Here is a 15,548-nt window from a genome sequence, read left to right on the forward strand (position 1 = left end):
TGTTCTTCACTAGGAAAGGAGATGGGCCAGATTTATGAAAATATTAGAAAATGAATACAGGTTTGTGTTGTTTTGAAAGTAGAATAGCATATGTATTCAGGAAGGCAAAGGCTTTCAGGGAAGAAATTTCTACGTTAATAAATATGAGAAATGGACTAGATGACTCAGCAAGTATTCAGTCTCCCGAACTATAAAGCCTAGTGCTTATATACCTGTGTTTTCTCTGATTCGAAACTAAGTATATAAAATGATGGGTTAGTGTCATACCAACTATGTTACACAAGCTTGTTGGAAGATATTTCTTTTTTATTTCTGAGCTAAAACTTGTCCATATGTATTTTCATCCAGTTGTAAATAATTGTGCTTCATTCCATTAAAATCATGCAAATGTAGTCTTGTGTTTTGTGCCTTTCCCATATGTATTACTGGGTTGCTTAGCTGATCTATCTGTTTTCTGAAGCCCAACAAGAAGAACAGAAAAAAGTCAATACTAAAAGAAAGTTATTTTCGTTTGCCAAGCAAAGACTGTAGAAATTGGGATATTTCAGATTTATAGTTAGCCCTGCCATTTTTTCAACTGTGTAAAAAGCAAATAATCTAATATAGGAAGTCTAAAATTACATATCTTGAAAATTATATATCTTGAAAAGACTCAAGAGAGAAAACATAAACATGAGATAGAAATCAAATGTACTGGAGCAACATTATCTGAACTTCTGCTCACCCTTCCTACAGCAATGTTGAGCACATTGTGCACACACCACACTTACTTTAAACGATGGTCTTTATTAGAAGAAAATGCTTGTAAATTAGAGCTGAATGCTGTTTGTATGGAGGCTAATAAGAAGTTGGGAAAGACCACAACATTTTGTGACTTATACAATCTGCATGCCAATAAAGGGGTGGATGAGATACAACTACGTGCATGTGTATCATTCTTTTCACTTCATCTGATGAGAGTGCCACATGCCACAAAACAGCTTCTAACTGCTTATCTGCTTCCTATTTTCTTGTTTTCTGTTCCACACATTTGAGAATAACTAAAATAGGAAATATTATTAACTTGGTTTGCTTGGTTTGTGATGTCTGAGGGATTATCTGATGGATGTAATTAGTGCTGGTGAGGAAATTATTATTTTATTTTATTATTCTATTAAAAAAAAAAAAACAAACCACCATGCTTTTTGAAATATTTCTTCGTGTTTGGGGGACTTTTTGGGTTTAGACCCAAACAAAAACACTACCTACCCACTGCTGTTCAAATCACATCCTAATTTAGAAATCCTTGAAGACATGTTTTTTTCTGATAGCTACTTTGGAAGATTTGTCTATGGATTTACTAACTAGAAAGTAGACTGCAGAATCAATTATTTCATTTTAGGTAGAGATGAATACAGATAAACTTGAGCCTCAGCCACTTATATATTAAGAGGTTTCTGAGGTTGTGAATGATGAATAGCACACATGTATAAGCCAAGCTGTGTCATTTATTGTCTGTCCCCGCACAGTGTCCTTGAAAAATCTTTGAATTTTCTCTCCTTATTGTGTTTGTTCCTACAGGTTCTCTGATGAAACACTTCTCTTTTCTAATCCTGCACAGAGCTGCCAAGGCTCCATGACCTTTTAAATATTTTAGGTGGTCTGTAGAGGAGAAGGAAAGCACAAAAAGTACTCTTGCCAGTATTGCTTTTTGCTAAAGATTTCCCCTAAGTTTGGGGTGCATAGAATACAAGTTACCTTGAAGTGAACTTTCGTGCAAATACATCACTAAGCATGTCACACCAGCAAACATATGCACTGCTAATGGCAATGGTAAAGCAAGTACCATTCACTGAGAAATGCCAGAATGTGAGTTCTGTGCAGAGTGAGCACACATACAGGCAGTTATGGTGGGCACTGATGCACTGTAAATTCGTATCTCAGCCTGTCTTCCAGCAAACCCTTCACATTGTGCTCACGCCCTAAACAAAATTGAGTTAAATAGCTTTAAAAGCCAAAGCTCAATGACTCATAAAAATGAAGTAATTTATGAAACTATCAATTACTCCTAGCCATTATTGGAGGTATAGTTTAGTAGAGAAAAATGTATACAAATTCCATTGACATAGGCTAAGTTACTTTATATTGGGGCATGGGTTTTTTCTTGTGAATATTTTCTCCCAACTCAGGATATATGTGGGTTTGTGTTTCATTCCTTGTGAAATAACACCCCCAAACTATGGCATTCCTTTGCAATAGGCCATGAGAACAGAAAGGATAGACCCCACTTTACACAGTTTTTAATCTTGGCTCCCAATCCCACCATTTGCAGCACGGGAGTGAAACAAAATGCATAACTTGGCTTTAATAACCAGGTCTCATAAGGAGCAGGAGGGAAAATGAGGTCAGAGATGCAAGGGCTTTTCCCAGTGTCACTCATTTGCAGAGAGGAGATGGATAGATAAATAGATAGATAGATAGATAGACAGACAGACAGACAGACAGATAGAACCCCTGGATAGTGCTGTCTTCTACAGCTGCAACCTCGGTTAAAAACTATTCTGGTTTCTTTATGTATAGCAAGTGCACCTTGTTCATGCCAATGATATCCAAAACAGGAGGTGTGCCCAGTACTAGGCCTATTCCATCTAACTACATGCAATTAGCTGACATAATTAAACAAGGAAACAAGTTACCACAGGCACTATCTCTAATCATTCATGATCACAGACTACCTCTATCAATGTCCAAGTTACCCTTTAGACTAACCTAATCTTGCCAGCTAGACAAACTAATTCCCTTCTCTCCAACCACTCTCTTTCACTTCCGTTCACCATCAAAAATTCTTTCTTCTTGTGTTCATGTTTTTTTTGCTACCCTACTATTACCAGCTTCTTTTTTTTGCTTTAAATATCATAGATATAATTCTTAGTCTGAATTTATTCTCCACCTAATGGATGTCCCATTTTTATTCTTCTTTATTTAGAAAAAGGGGTAGACAAAGGATACTATAGTATAGGAGCCAGACTGATCTGGCTAGAGGATAAGGTAAGTGCATGAAAGTTTGCTTTTTTTTTTCCTGAGTCATGATATCTGATCTACAGACGTGCAAGATAGTATCTTCGTGTGATTTACTTTAGAATTACAGGGCACCATAATAAAGAATAATATAATTTTTGTAAGGGAGTTGATGAAGTATCATGTGCGTGTTGTTCAGCATTAACCATTTACCTGCCATGCAGATTTGGTTCTCGAGTATAAAAGGAATTGCTTTCATATTGAAGCCAAATCACACATTTTGTATATAAGTACTGTGAACTAACAAGGTATTTGCCAGGCAAGTATTAGAGACTTAAACAGAAAGGCCAATATCAGGAGTCTTTGTAAATAGCAGCAGTTGATATCTCAGTTAAGGATCTTGAGATTCTTTAATGTTTACTGCATTTTTTCCCTGTGCAATTATCTTTGCATCAATTCTGCCCCTCCCTCACTGTCTTCTCTCCAAGAATATGTTCATATTTCTCATTAATTAGAGTTACTTAGAGTATGCCTGGAGGCCAAAGCTCAGTGAGGCTCTATTGTTTTAGACCTAATATAAATTTCCTCAAGAGCTTTTCCTACTCAAGTGATAACAAGAAAAGAAGTTTGCTTAAAATTAAGGTTCTATTTCTCTAATAGTGTTTTGGTCAGCTCTCTTACCTACCTCTAAAAGCTGCCTACCCCTAGAACAGGGTGATTTCTGTGGACAGTAGCAACACAGTAGCTTTGGTGTGTGGTATGATGTAGCAGCTGAGACAAAAGTCCATTTGAATTTACCCTATCCACTGCTTATTTGTATCCTTGTCTCACTCAAATTTCTCATGCAAATTTGCCTTTCACTTCTTTCTGGGGAAGTGAGATGAGAAGGAAAGAGGAAGGAAAATTCTCATAATTCTTAAGAACTGTGCATCTTGCCAAAAAGCAGAAATTGAAATTAAACTAATACAATCCCTTGCCTAATTTTTAATGATCTTTGCTAGGACAACATTGGAAATATGTAACACTGCATGTCAAAGAAGAGATTTTCTTTAATTTTTAGCCTTCTTGGACAGTGCCAGACAATCAGCTTCACAGATAAGGACAAATCATCTGAGTTAACTTTTGAAGTGGATTGGTCCCTTGTGTGGACAGAGTTGTTTAAAGTGAAAATGGTTTTCATTCAGATTGCCTTAATTCACTTCAAAAGAGATAAATTCCTCTCTAGCCTCTGTATATTCTGTAAATTCACACCACTAGTTTGTTCAGGTTTCTTGAATATGCATATTTGGAGAAACCCACAATACAAAATTGAAAATTTAGCAATAAAAGTATCTGTGATATCAGTTAGAGTGCTTTGAGTGAGAAATACTGCTAGTATTGTAAATACCTCTGGAAGCAGTTTTTCATGGTCTCCTGACTGCTCCATATTTATGAAGAAGAGAGGTGAGAAAGTTTTTAGTGTGTCTGGCACTGGTCCAGCTTTAGCACAATCTGCTGTGGATTTGGTAAACTTTATTCAAATCCTCACTTGCAGTACTTCAGAGGGATCTTGGTATAAGAAGAAGAATGTTACAGGAGATACTAGTGTATGCCATGAGTGCTGCAGTGACTGATCTCTGTTGCATAGACCTGCTTGTGTTTTGCCTTTACAGCTTAAACCTACCAGAAAGCTGAACTCTAGCTGATTCGAAGAGTTATCATTTTCATCAATACTGCCTTGATGTAAATGTTTAGAGATGATGAAGCCACATGGTTTCACCTTCTCATGTTAAATATCTATTGAAAGCTTGTGGTAACAAGTCTGTAGCGTAGACTCACAGCAATATTTTCAGAACAACAGTCATGCAAATTAAAAAAAAAAAAAGAGTGGTGGAGCCACCTCAACTTCATTTAGACATGATCTAAATATAGTGCAACCTCAAACCATTAGTGTGGGCAAGACCTAGCTGCTATTTTGTTTGAAGAGTTCTTAGTTCTTTAAGTATTGTATGGAAGCTGGTGAATTCTCTCTCTCTCTCTGCTTATTGTTCTGCAAAAAATGCATAGAAAGGCATAAAAATCTGTTGAGATGTTTTCATAAGATGACTCAATCATTGCAGCTTCCTTTTTGTTCTCAGACCAAACTACAAATGTAAAATAAAATGCCAGACTCCAAGGTAATCCAGGTTATTTGCTTTTTCAGTACACATTAACCTTCTTTCAGGGGTACAGGGCTTCATTCTCATAGTCCTGCCAGGAAAATAGACATGGTGCAGAAAAAGCACAGACATTTGTTGTGTTGGGTTTTTTTGGGATTTTGATGGCATAGGTTTTGGTTTGTTTGGGGGTTTTTTTTGTATTTGCATCTTTTTGGCACATTAGGCTAAAATGTGTATGTTTATTTAATGAATACAAAGTGAAGGTTCCTACCTATCTCTGTTCTAATGGGACAATAGAAACTACTGCACCGTGCTGTCAAACTGCTTCCCCTAAACTATTTTCCCATGTCTCATGGGCTCTCCTGTTCTAATAGTTCACTGTGTAGTAGCTGCTATGTGCCCAAATGTGAAACAATATTGGAGTCAAGAAGGATGAGCTGAGTTTCAACCTCTGAGGAGAATAAATGAAGCAAGGGCATGTCTGACATCAGGCTCCAGCTGGTGGTGAAAAATGATCTCCCCCTTGGAACTAGGAAACCTTTGGGATCAGCCTCTTCCCCCTGGAGAAATTATTTTAACATTCAGTCACCCAGTATAGTCATGGCAGCCTCCCAACAGAGTGACACATCTGATAAAATGATACATTTTGGGACAAAGGCCAGTTAGTGCAGACTGATAAAAATGCAGTGTGGATTTGAGCATTTCATCTGCTTTAATAAGCTGTATCAATAAGTGAATACTACACCTCTGGTCCAGACTGATCCTTCCCACCAGCATTTTGCAGTTCATTGGTTTTAGTTGTTTCTCTGAAAGGGAGTCAGAATGTACTATACCCATTCAGAGCTGTGCGTTTTTCAATGTAAAGTGATAATTACTCTTTTTGTAAATTGAGGGAGAGAAAGTTGCACATTTCTGATGGTTAAGATGAACTTCGTTCCCTCAAGAGGCTTGCTATTATTTCAGTTAAAATGTGGGGTTTGCTGTACAGAAAGGCATAGGCACAGATCTCTGAAGCGGTTCCTTAGTGATAGGTAGAGGCTTTGAGGCAAAGATTCAAAGATAACAGCCTTCCATTCATGTGGCATGAGCAATATTGCCTGCAGCCTCTGTTTTGTGACCATCCAGCTCCTTATGTAACTTTGAGGGAACAGGGGAGAGGTAGAACAAGTCTGTGTAGGATGAAGCACCGTGCGGGTCCAGCATAAAGCAGAGTTGAAATTTACTTTGCCTTGAAGCATTGCAAAGCTGACTGGAAAGGGGTAAAATGCATGGTGACAGTTTTCAGGCAATATGTAAACCCCTTTTTGGCAACATCAGTGCTGTGTAAGGCTTTACTCCTTTCAGTGACATAGAATGTTGCATAGTGTAAGTTTACCTGTAACACTTTTCAACCTGTTTTTCCATGAGTAGGGTATGAAAATCTTATTTTGTTGTGGTCAGCATAATAACTTAGTGTGGTTCTTTTCACAAAAACACTGAAATGTTTAGAGAAAGAATGAGGCTTCTTTCCCAACACGTGATGTGTGCCACTTGGCCGACCCCTTCTTTAGCTTGATGGCAGGGTTTAATTTTATATTGTGGTATGTAGCCATTGACAGATTCTTTTGAAATGTATTAAGAGGGAGATTGGTTCCAAGACGATGTTCTAGAGCTGGCGTTAGTTTCTTTTCAAAATTGTAAACTAATGCTTCTTTATGATGAAATGAGTATTCTTTCTTTTCCTTTTCTTTTCAAAATTAGAAACAAAAATCATGGTGTGCTGTGTCATACTGCACGGCAACCTATAAATAAAAACAGGAGAGAAAAGAATCTGCAAATGAAAGGTTAGAAAGGACAGCTGTGTTGTCTTTGAAAAAGAAATCTATTAGGTATTTTTATAATTATATGGCAGTCTTCTTTATGTGGTATTTGCAGTTATGATTTACGTCCATATTACCATAACTGTTTCCATACTTATAGACAACATGTGATAATGCTGTGAGCCAAAAGCAGCCATTTGGTAGCATTTAAAAAATGCAAAAACACTAAGAGAAAGCAGGGCAGTAAAGCAGAACCCTTCTGAGTTTTATCCATCTGAGTAATGCAAGCCAGAACAAAAGTGTTGTCCAACATAAACAAATGTAGAGGTTGGATTGTGGTGGTAAACTCTCTCTTTACCAATTTAAACACTCATTTTAGAGTTGGGAGCTAAAAAGATGGGCTCAGAGAAGAGTGGTATTTCCCTGCCATCTTGTTCCTCCTGGGTAACAATGGAGAGATGGATGTTAGTGAATCTCATTCCTGCTGTGATTACATCAAGAGTCATTAAACAGTAAATTATTTATCATGACAGTGCCTGCAAGCACCACCGTAGATAAGGCCTGGTCAGAATTTCCATTATAAATGCCCAGTTTGTGGGTGGGGTGATGGGCATCACTGAAATGCATTAAAAAACAACAAACAAACCATAAGCAAAACAAAAGCCACAAACAAACAAACAAAAGGTGAATATTGGTGCATGATGAGACAGTTGCAAAATGAGCATGCTACATCTATAAGATTTCATGAATATGTCTGAAATAAACACATTTGTTAACAAAAACATGTTTTGGCACTAAGGAGTTTGTGCATTGTTTGCCCTCAGATTTCTAAAGATTGAGTCATTCCATAATATAAAGTTTTTCAGAAGGCTTTTTGCAGATGGGTGTTGTGTGCATTTTCTTAGCTACTTAGGTCAAAGCCTTATCTCATTTACTCTGGAGCAGTACAGCACAAACACATTGATTCTGCACCATAAGCATGATGTCACTGGATTTTTATTTTCAATCTGTTACCAAATTAAAACAAAACAAACAAACAAAACAACCAAACAAAAAAATAAAAGCCCTGATGCTTCAAGCCAAATTGTGTTTCCATTTATGCCAGTGAAGTTACTCAGGACTTATGTAGGTGTAAATTGTAGCAAATTTATTACACAGTTTTAAACAAGTTTCCAGCTCATGTCTTCACATCCTGCTCATCAGGAGTGAATTGACTGAGATGAGGTGAAAGCAAAAATGGGAACTCAAAAATTTCAGAATTAATATGAGTGAAATTGTGGTTTTCATCTATTATGACTAAGTGAATCTTTGTGTTTTGCTGGGGATTTAAAGTGTTGTAGAACTGAAATTGTCTATGTGCTCCTGTACTGAAACATCAGGACAGGCTTTTAATCTGAAAACCAAGTAATGATGATTTAACTGCTTAGATCTCAGCCACATGGCTTTTCTAGTTTGCTAGCTGACTTCTCAATGAAGAGAGGAACTATCTCAGCCTTGACTCCTTTTGACTGAGATAGTTGTATGCTTCTCAAACAAACCTTGTTTAATACAGATGAGAACAAAAGGCTGGTTTTGAGCTGCCTGGTTGTGATGGTAATTTCAGGAGGATCAGGCAAAAAAAAAAGAGCTAACTCTGATAGCCTTTCAAGTAAAAGAAGAGACAGATCATATATTCTGAAGTATAATGGAAAGAATCCTCCCTCAATTCTTCCCTTATGTTTTCTGTCGTGATGCTTTATAGTATGTGGTACTTGGTAGCACCCTCTTATTATTGAGGTTCTACAACACTTTCCATTATAGAGCTCTATTTTCAGTTCCTTACATCTTTGCCAAGCTTCAGCCATCTGGGCTGAAATTCTCTGAGGCAGATGTCTGCCTCAGGCTGAGATCCTTTGGAAAATTTATATGTCAGTGTGGGTCATCCTTTCTATATCACAGTAACCTGACCCACTGTGAAGATTCTCCCAAAAGTAAACACAAAAATATTGATGGAAAACACTTGAGCTTCTAAATTTGAGAAAGAAAATTGGACAGAAATGGAATATTATCTGCCAGTCTTGAGATCCAGAGGCCGGATCCAAAAAGTAGTGAACTCAGCAGGAAGCTTTCACATGGATCAGGCCCTGATTTTTAATGAGTGAGGGAACAGAGAATTTCATATAGTGAACATTTGCCAGGATACAACTCACCACCATAAATCAAATGTTAAATAATTCCAAAGCCCAAGAAATAAGCATGCAGATGGCAGTGTCTGCTCCCCAGTGATTGCACTGACTGCTGATTAGGATCCAGCTTGAATAGTTTGATCTCATTTATAGCAGACTCAAGGATTGCTCTGATTAGGCAGTTGGTACAATCTAGTTGAGTTTCTGCTCTCTTGGCTGAAGCTCCTCTGGTGGGGGCAAACTCATCCAGCAGATGCTGCCCATGACACCCTGGAGCACACTGGAGTTGGGGCAGGCAGGGGCTCACAGCCATATGCTGCAGAGTAGCCTGAAATCAGCTGGGTTCAAGCCTTACCTTTAGCAAGAAAGAACAGTCACTTGCAGAAGATGTACTGCTCTGCACTAGCACTCCTGGAGAAGAGCGCACGGATTAACTGCGAACACCAAGGAAGGCAGAAACAGCAAAGTGACTTAGGGCTGCTGGGAAATAACAGAACTTTTGGGAAGGGAGTCTTTCGTGGTCTATTAAAACGTTGGAAATCTCATCCATATTGATGCACCCCAGCTGTTAAACCTACAGGGAAAAGGTCCTGGAAACAGCAGTGTTGACCAAAAAGGCTGTGCTTGAGGGAGCCTGTCCACCTCTTCATGTTCTCCACCAAAACCTTCCCAGCAGCACAAGTGGGTTTAACCAAAATTGAGGAAAGGGTCATGAGCTTAGGGATGCTGATTTCCTGAAAGTTTTAGAGAAAATAAGTGCCTGGGTAGAGGACAGACACTCTGTTAATGCCCCTGCTCTCGGAAGAAGGAGTGTGAGCATGGCTCTTCTCAGGTGCCAGAGAGTCTGGCCACAAATGTATAGGAATCAAAGCTCTGGTAGTTCTGCTGCTTATGATGTGATGAAGTAATTTATTTACTATTGCTGAGTGAAAAAAAGTATTTTTACTTTAAGAGTATTTTGGAGATTTTGACCTTTTTTTTTTTTATAAAATATCAAATCCTCCCATGAAGAGCTTTGACCTGAATGTCCAAAGAGTAACAGAAATTAGATCAGCTACAAGTATTTTACTTCTGGTTTTTGTAACTTTTAATAGGTTATTATAAATAAACATAAAGTTCTGAATGATCCTGGGCCTCAAAACAAAATGCCTTTATTTAGTAATGTGGAAAATAGAATATTTCAACAATCCTTCTATCCTGTTCATATAGAAAAATATTAAAATTTATAAATTCATTACACCTGTCTTTTCACAGGAGCAGTGTTTTAAAAATTGTAATTTTCTGATGGAAAAAACAAGTCATTTGGACAGTTTTTGCAACCTCCCATTGTTGCAGATGTTAAACAATTTAATTTAGAAAGCTATTTTCAAAATTAGATTTTGTAGCTGTTCTTAGTTGGCTGTGGCTGAACACTGCAAGTGCTCCCCTCCCTACAGACAAGTTGAGAATTTTTCTTTGGAATGTTTCTCCAGCTGAAAATTACAATATATTTCCGATGCAACATTTTTAGAGCAAATGTCACATTCTGTGGAACTGTGTTTTAAATTTTATACTGAAATAAAGTGTCTCCAGTTTTTACACTTCAGAGCAACTTTCTGAAAATGAGAATTGGGGTGAAATACTCTAATTTTCTGAGCATTTGAGTTGGACAGGTTTATTCATTTGTGTGAAATTAATATTTCATTCCAGCTTTGAGTGAAAGGCATTACAGCATGGTGAAGAATTCACAGAGGACACAGATAAATTTTCCTAGAGGAAAAAGTTTGATTTTCTTCCAGTACTCCTTACTTCAGAATTACTGTAATTATTTCACCTACCACATTTTTCAGATCAGTAAGGTATAGGGCAGTTTTAATGTTATTTGAATGCCATACAATATTCACCTCTAATTCCTCTTGGTCAAAGAAAGCACACTGGAAAAACCCAGATTTATGTTATTTAAATGGTTACCAGAATAACAGTTGGATTTATGTTTCATGCAAGAACTGTGATGCTGAGTCAGAGGAAAGATCTGTTTAATCCTGGAGCTATTTTGTTGCTGCTGGTGGCCAGCATTGGATGCTGATGGATGGACTAGAAGAAGAAATTGAGTCTAATTTGCTATAACTAATCTCTGAGTGTTTGCAATGGATTGTATATAACAAGCAGTAAGAATAACGCTGTACAAGGCAAGTTACAGGATGACAGCACTCTGTAAAAGAAAAACAAAACAACTGAAAAAACTCACCAAGACACACTGGAATACTGTGGCAACCTGAAAAAAACTGAAAAAAATCTTTTCCCCCTACATTTACCACCAGTTTGTAATTTTCTGTGTTTAGCTTTAAATTTTATGTAGCAGAAAATAAGTGAGCAGGTCAGTAATACATACTTACTTCTACAGCATAATTACTTTTCCTTCTATTAAATAATGTTGATAAATTATATTCCTATTTCTCCTGTTTAGAAGTTTGGGTGTTCTGGGGTGTTTTAATAGAACATATGGTCCTTTGAGACTAGGAAAAAAGGACTGGGTTCTGAGTCTGAGGAGGAGAAGTGGTAATAGGGTACCTCAGATCTCTTCTGATCATGTAGGTACAGTCCCTATTTTATTACAAGCTTGATCCTCCAGTGTATTTTTGTGCAATATCAGAATATAATTAAATATTACCAAGTCACTGAATGGTAATCTAAGGATTTATTCGTGGTCTTGTTATTGAAGAACTGTGCTTTTTTCATTAGCAAATAAACACTAGAAATGTGCTGACAGGCTTTCACAGAACCCCAGAATCATTTAGGTTGGAAAAGATCTCTGAGATCGTCTAGTCCATCCTTTGACCTCAGCAACTAGACCAGAGCACTGAGTGCCACATCCAGCTTCTTGAACACCTCCAGGGATGGTGACTCCACTACCTCCCTGAGCAGCCTGTTCCAATGCCTGATAACCCCTTCTGTGAAGAAATTTTTCCTGATGTCCAACCTGAACCTCCCCTGACTCAGCTTGCAACTCGTCCTGTCACCTGTTACCTGGGAGAAGAGGCCGACACTCACCTGGCTCCACCTTGCTCTCAGGGAGCTGTAGAGAGCGATAAGGTCTCCTGTGCTTGCTCCTGTTTGAGGCATCATTAAGGACCATATTGGCAGGTCTGTGTTCCTTTCTGAGACCTGCAGCCCACTGTTAAATGGCATGTGTGTCTTGGGTCTTGTTGTTTTCAAAACCTGACAACTAGAAGTACTGAAAATTCAGTCATATTTTCTCTTCTGAAAAAATGCTAACAAAAATAGGAGGCTATAACTGACACAAAAAGGACTGTTTTTCAAGACATGCAGGATACAGCCAGGCACATAAAGCAACTTTAGCAGGTATGGAATATGGCCAAAACAGTGTCATTTAAAATGTGGGCTGCTACAGGGCCATGCTGTTGCTGCCAGGTCAGGTTAAATGTCTGACCAGATCTCCATCTGGATTCAGGATCTGGCTCACACAGCTTCCTTACCCCTTCAGGACCAGACATTGCAGACTATCAGCTCTGTGATAATATCACAAGTCTCCTACTACCCTGAGTATTTCCTAAGGCTTCTGTATTTGGAAGCATGCAGTTTATGTGATGTTAAGGAAACTTCCCTGCCTGACCATTCCCGAGACTCTCTGGCAGGCACACTCCCAAGGTCAGAGACTTTCACTGTCCAGGGGAGGCAGAAAAAGCAGCTGAAAGGCCATGTAAATGCTCAAAACTAGAGCACCCTGGCCTCTCTGCCACCTTAAGTACACTGCCAGCTGCACTGCACTTAGGAAGTTTAGCAGGAGTTCAGGTATCTCCCGAGCAGCAGAAGGCACTGCCATCGGGACATACCCTAGGAGGCAGCAGAAGCCCACGTTCCTTCGCAACAACTCAAAACACATCAACCGTCTTTAAATTTCCTCCTCTGCCTTACCATGAGCTGCCTATTAATGTTAGTTTTGTTACTGGCTTCCAAGGTGTCAGCAGCTTTGCACAACTTGTCGCTGTGTGTATCTGGAGAGTTTCTCGAGCCACAAGCAGCAAGTCTCCTTGCCTGTGAAAGGCCGGACCTAGAACTCATAATCAGATTGAGTGGGTGCCATGCAGAGAGCATTAACATCTTTGTGCAGTGTTCAGTTTGCCTCAGCATTTGCATTCAAACAGAAGAAATAGCTGTTTCCTCCACTCATATTTCAAAATTCTGTAGTACCATCGAAAGAGGATGGTCCTTGATGAGTAACTGGAAACTGAAGCACAGCAGTCTTTCCCCAGCATCACTACACATATCTGGAATCAGTCTAGGCAAGTTAGTTAGAAATCACTTTTTGCAGGGCAGGAAGACTATACCCAAAGAGTATTCTCACCACAAAGCTAACTTTATGATTACCATATAAATGGGATATCCAGCTTCAGAAATGAATGGCTAAGTAGGCAATACCACAGTAGTGCCCTCAGGATATGCATTTCTGTGCCCCCCTCAGCTCTGACCTCTCCATTCACCCTCATCATTAAATTAGTGGGCAGCTGCCCCAGGGTAAGAGCATTAGTGCAGCGTGGGGGGAAAGCAGCTGTGAGGCCGGGGAGATGGCTGGAAGGAGATCAGGGCAGGAACATGAGGTTGGGAAATGGTAGTGTTGCAGAGGAGAAGGATGGAGGTGGAACACGAAGTTGATCTTCCTGGATGTAGGAGTTGCAAACAAATTAGATTTTCTTAGAGGATTTTGGAGCCTGACCTGAGAGTCATGCTTCAGGCCAGGTTTTATTTGAGCCTGGTTCTGCAGCCTTGCATGGCTGTACCTTAGTCAAAAGTTTTTTGATATATGTTAACTGAACGTGCGGTTGCATGGATGTGTAAACATATAGAACTCTGACTTATATTTTGTAATTTTTGCATCTACATCTTTTTTTTTTCTTTTTTTTTCCTGGCTATCTTTTATATTTTATGCATTTCATCCTCCACTTTTTAGAGTCTAAAAAGAGTTTACAGTGCTATATGAATACTGAATATTGCTATTACTTCTGAGTGGAGCTTTTGCTAGGTGCCCTAAGCTCTCCTTCTGCAGCACATTCTAAACTCACTATCCAGAGGAATGAAAAAATGCAAAACAAAACATTGTTTCTGATGCTGAGAACAGCCTTTATTTCCAGCCCCAGCTACAGGGTAGCTGTTACTGTAGGGATCACTGCAAGTGGGCCAGATCCTGGAATCCCTATGAGTTTTACCCTGACTGGAGGTTGCAAAAATAGTCTCCTGATCCTGTGGCAAAACATATCTGCTTGGGGGGTAAGATACTGAATGGTGACAGGAACTGCTGTAAAGCCAACACAGCTTTAATATGTAGGGAATAGAGTACTCCATATGCTGCTGTGTGATTTCCTTCTTTGGCTTGGAAGGCAAAAATGAACTGCTTGTATTTGGAAGGTAATTTTCAATCCTCAAAATATCTTCTCTGCATTTACTTAGCTTTGCTAGCTGGTTGGGCAGGCAGACCATAGCTCAGAGTACAGGTTATGTCATTCAGCAGAAAACTCCCTCCTGTGTGCAAAATTTTTTTCATATTATTATTTTTTTCCTCCTCTTTCCTTCTCCTCCAACAGTATACATACAGAGGGAGGTCACAAAATAGAAGTAAGCTGTAGCCAATAAAGTTCAGATTTTGAAATAATAAAAAAAAAATCTGTACACTTATTAGAATTTCTTGTTAATGAGGTCATTTATGTCAGGGCAGGAAATGTACAAAATAGCACAGGATAGAAAAATCTAGACACTGTAAAACATGCCAACAAATTTGGCACATGCATTACTCTCTTAATATGTCCCCAATGTAATCTATAGATCCCACAAGTGACCACACTATGTTTATGTATGTAAAAACTCCTATATATGTAACACTCATAAGAGTAGCAATTTTACTAGTGGGAAAAGATTATTGTGGTCTTTTTATATAGCATATAGGTTTACTTAGAATGAGTCCTTGTAGAAGAATGCAGGACCATGAAAAACTGTTAAAATGTCATGATTATATTAATTTCATACTTAAAGGAATACTTCACTTTAAGTTATGGCTCCAAAATTACACTGCTCATTCATGATGTTTTTAATGTATAATTGGCTGCCTTCAAAAATGTCACAGTAGGAGGAAAAAAAAGTTCATTTTCCTTGGCATGTGTACTGTTGCTATTCCTGTGTTCATTTGGCTTGGCTCGGGTAATGAAATGCTGCAGTCTGAAATAACTTTTTATATGTTGACATGTGCATTTAGCTAGAATAAGCAGGCGGAGTGGACCAAGTTGGATTCAGCAATGAACAAAATATATCTTGTATTTAATGTATCAGCCTCCGTTTATGATTTTTTTACATCTCTCTGTTGTAATGGCATAGGTGCACCCCCAAGAAGCACACAGCCCCTCACAAAGATTAGGCAGCAAGGTAAGATTAATGGGGGGAGGAGGGAAGAGTAAGATGAA

The 15,548-nt window shown here is 38.6% G+C and overlaps 1 protein-coding gene across 1 annotated transcript in view; it reads left to right on the forward strand.

Moving 5' to 3' along the window:
* The window catches only part of LOC116787404 (potassium voltage-gated channel subfamily KQT member 1-like), a 468,277-nt gene that overhangs the window by 267,278 nt on the left and 185,451 nt on the right, over positions 1 to 15,548 (forward strand). The window contains exon 16 of the mRNA XM_032688970.1: positions 2,966 to 3,027. Coding sequence (XP_032544861.1) covers positions 2,966 to 3,027 — 62 coding nt within the window. The remainder of the gene's footprint in view (positions 1 to 2,965; positions 3,028 to 15,548) is intronic.

The sequence above is a fragment of the Chiroxiphia lanceolata genome, chromosome 5, assembly GCF_009829145.1.
Source record: "Chiroxiphia lanceolata isolate bChiLan1 chromosome 5, bChiLan1.pri, whole genome shotgun sequence".
NCBI classification, from domain to species: domain Eukaryota; kingdom Metazoa; phylum Chordata; class Aves; order Passeriformes; family Pipridae; genus Chiroxiphia; species Chiroxiphia lanceolata.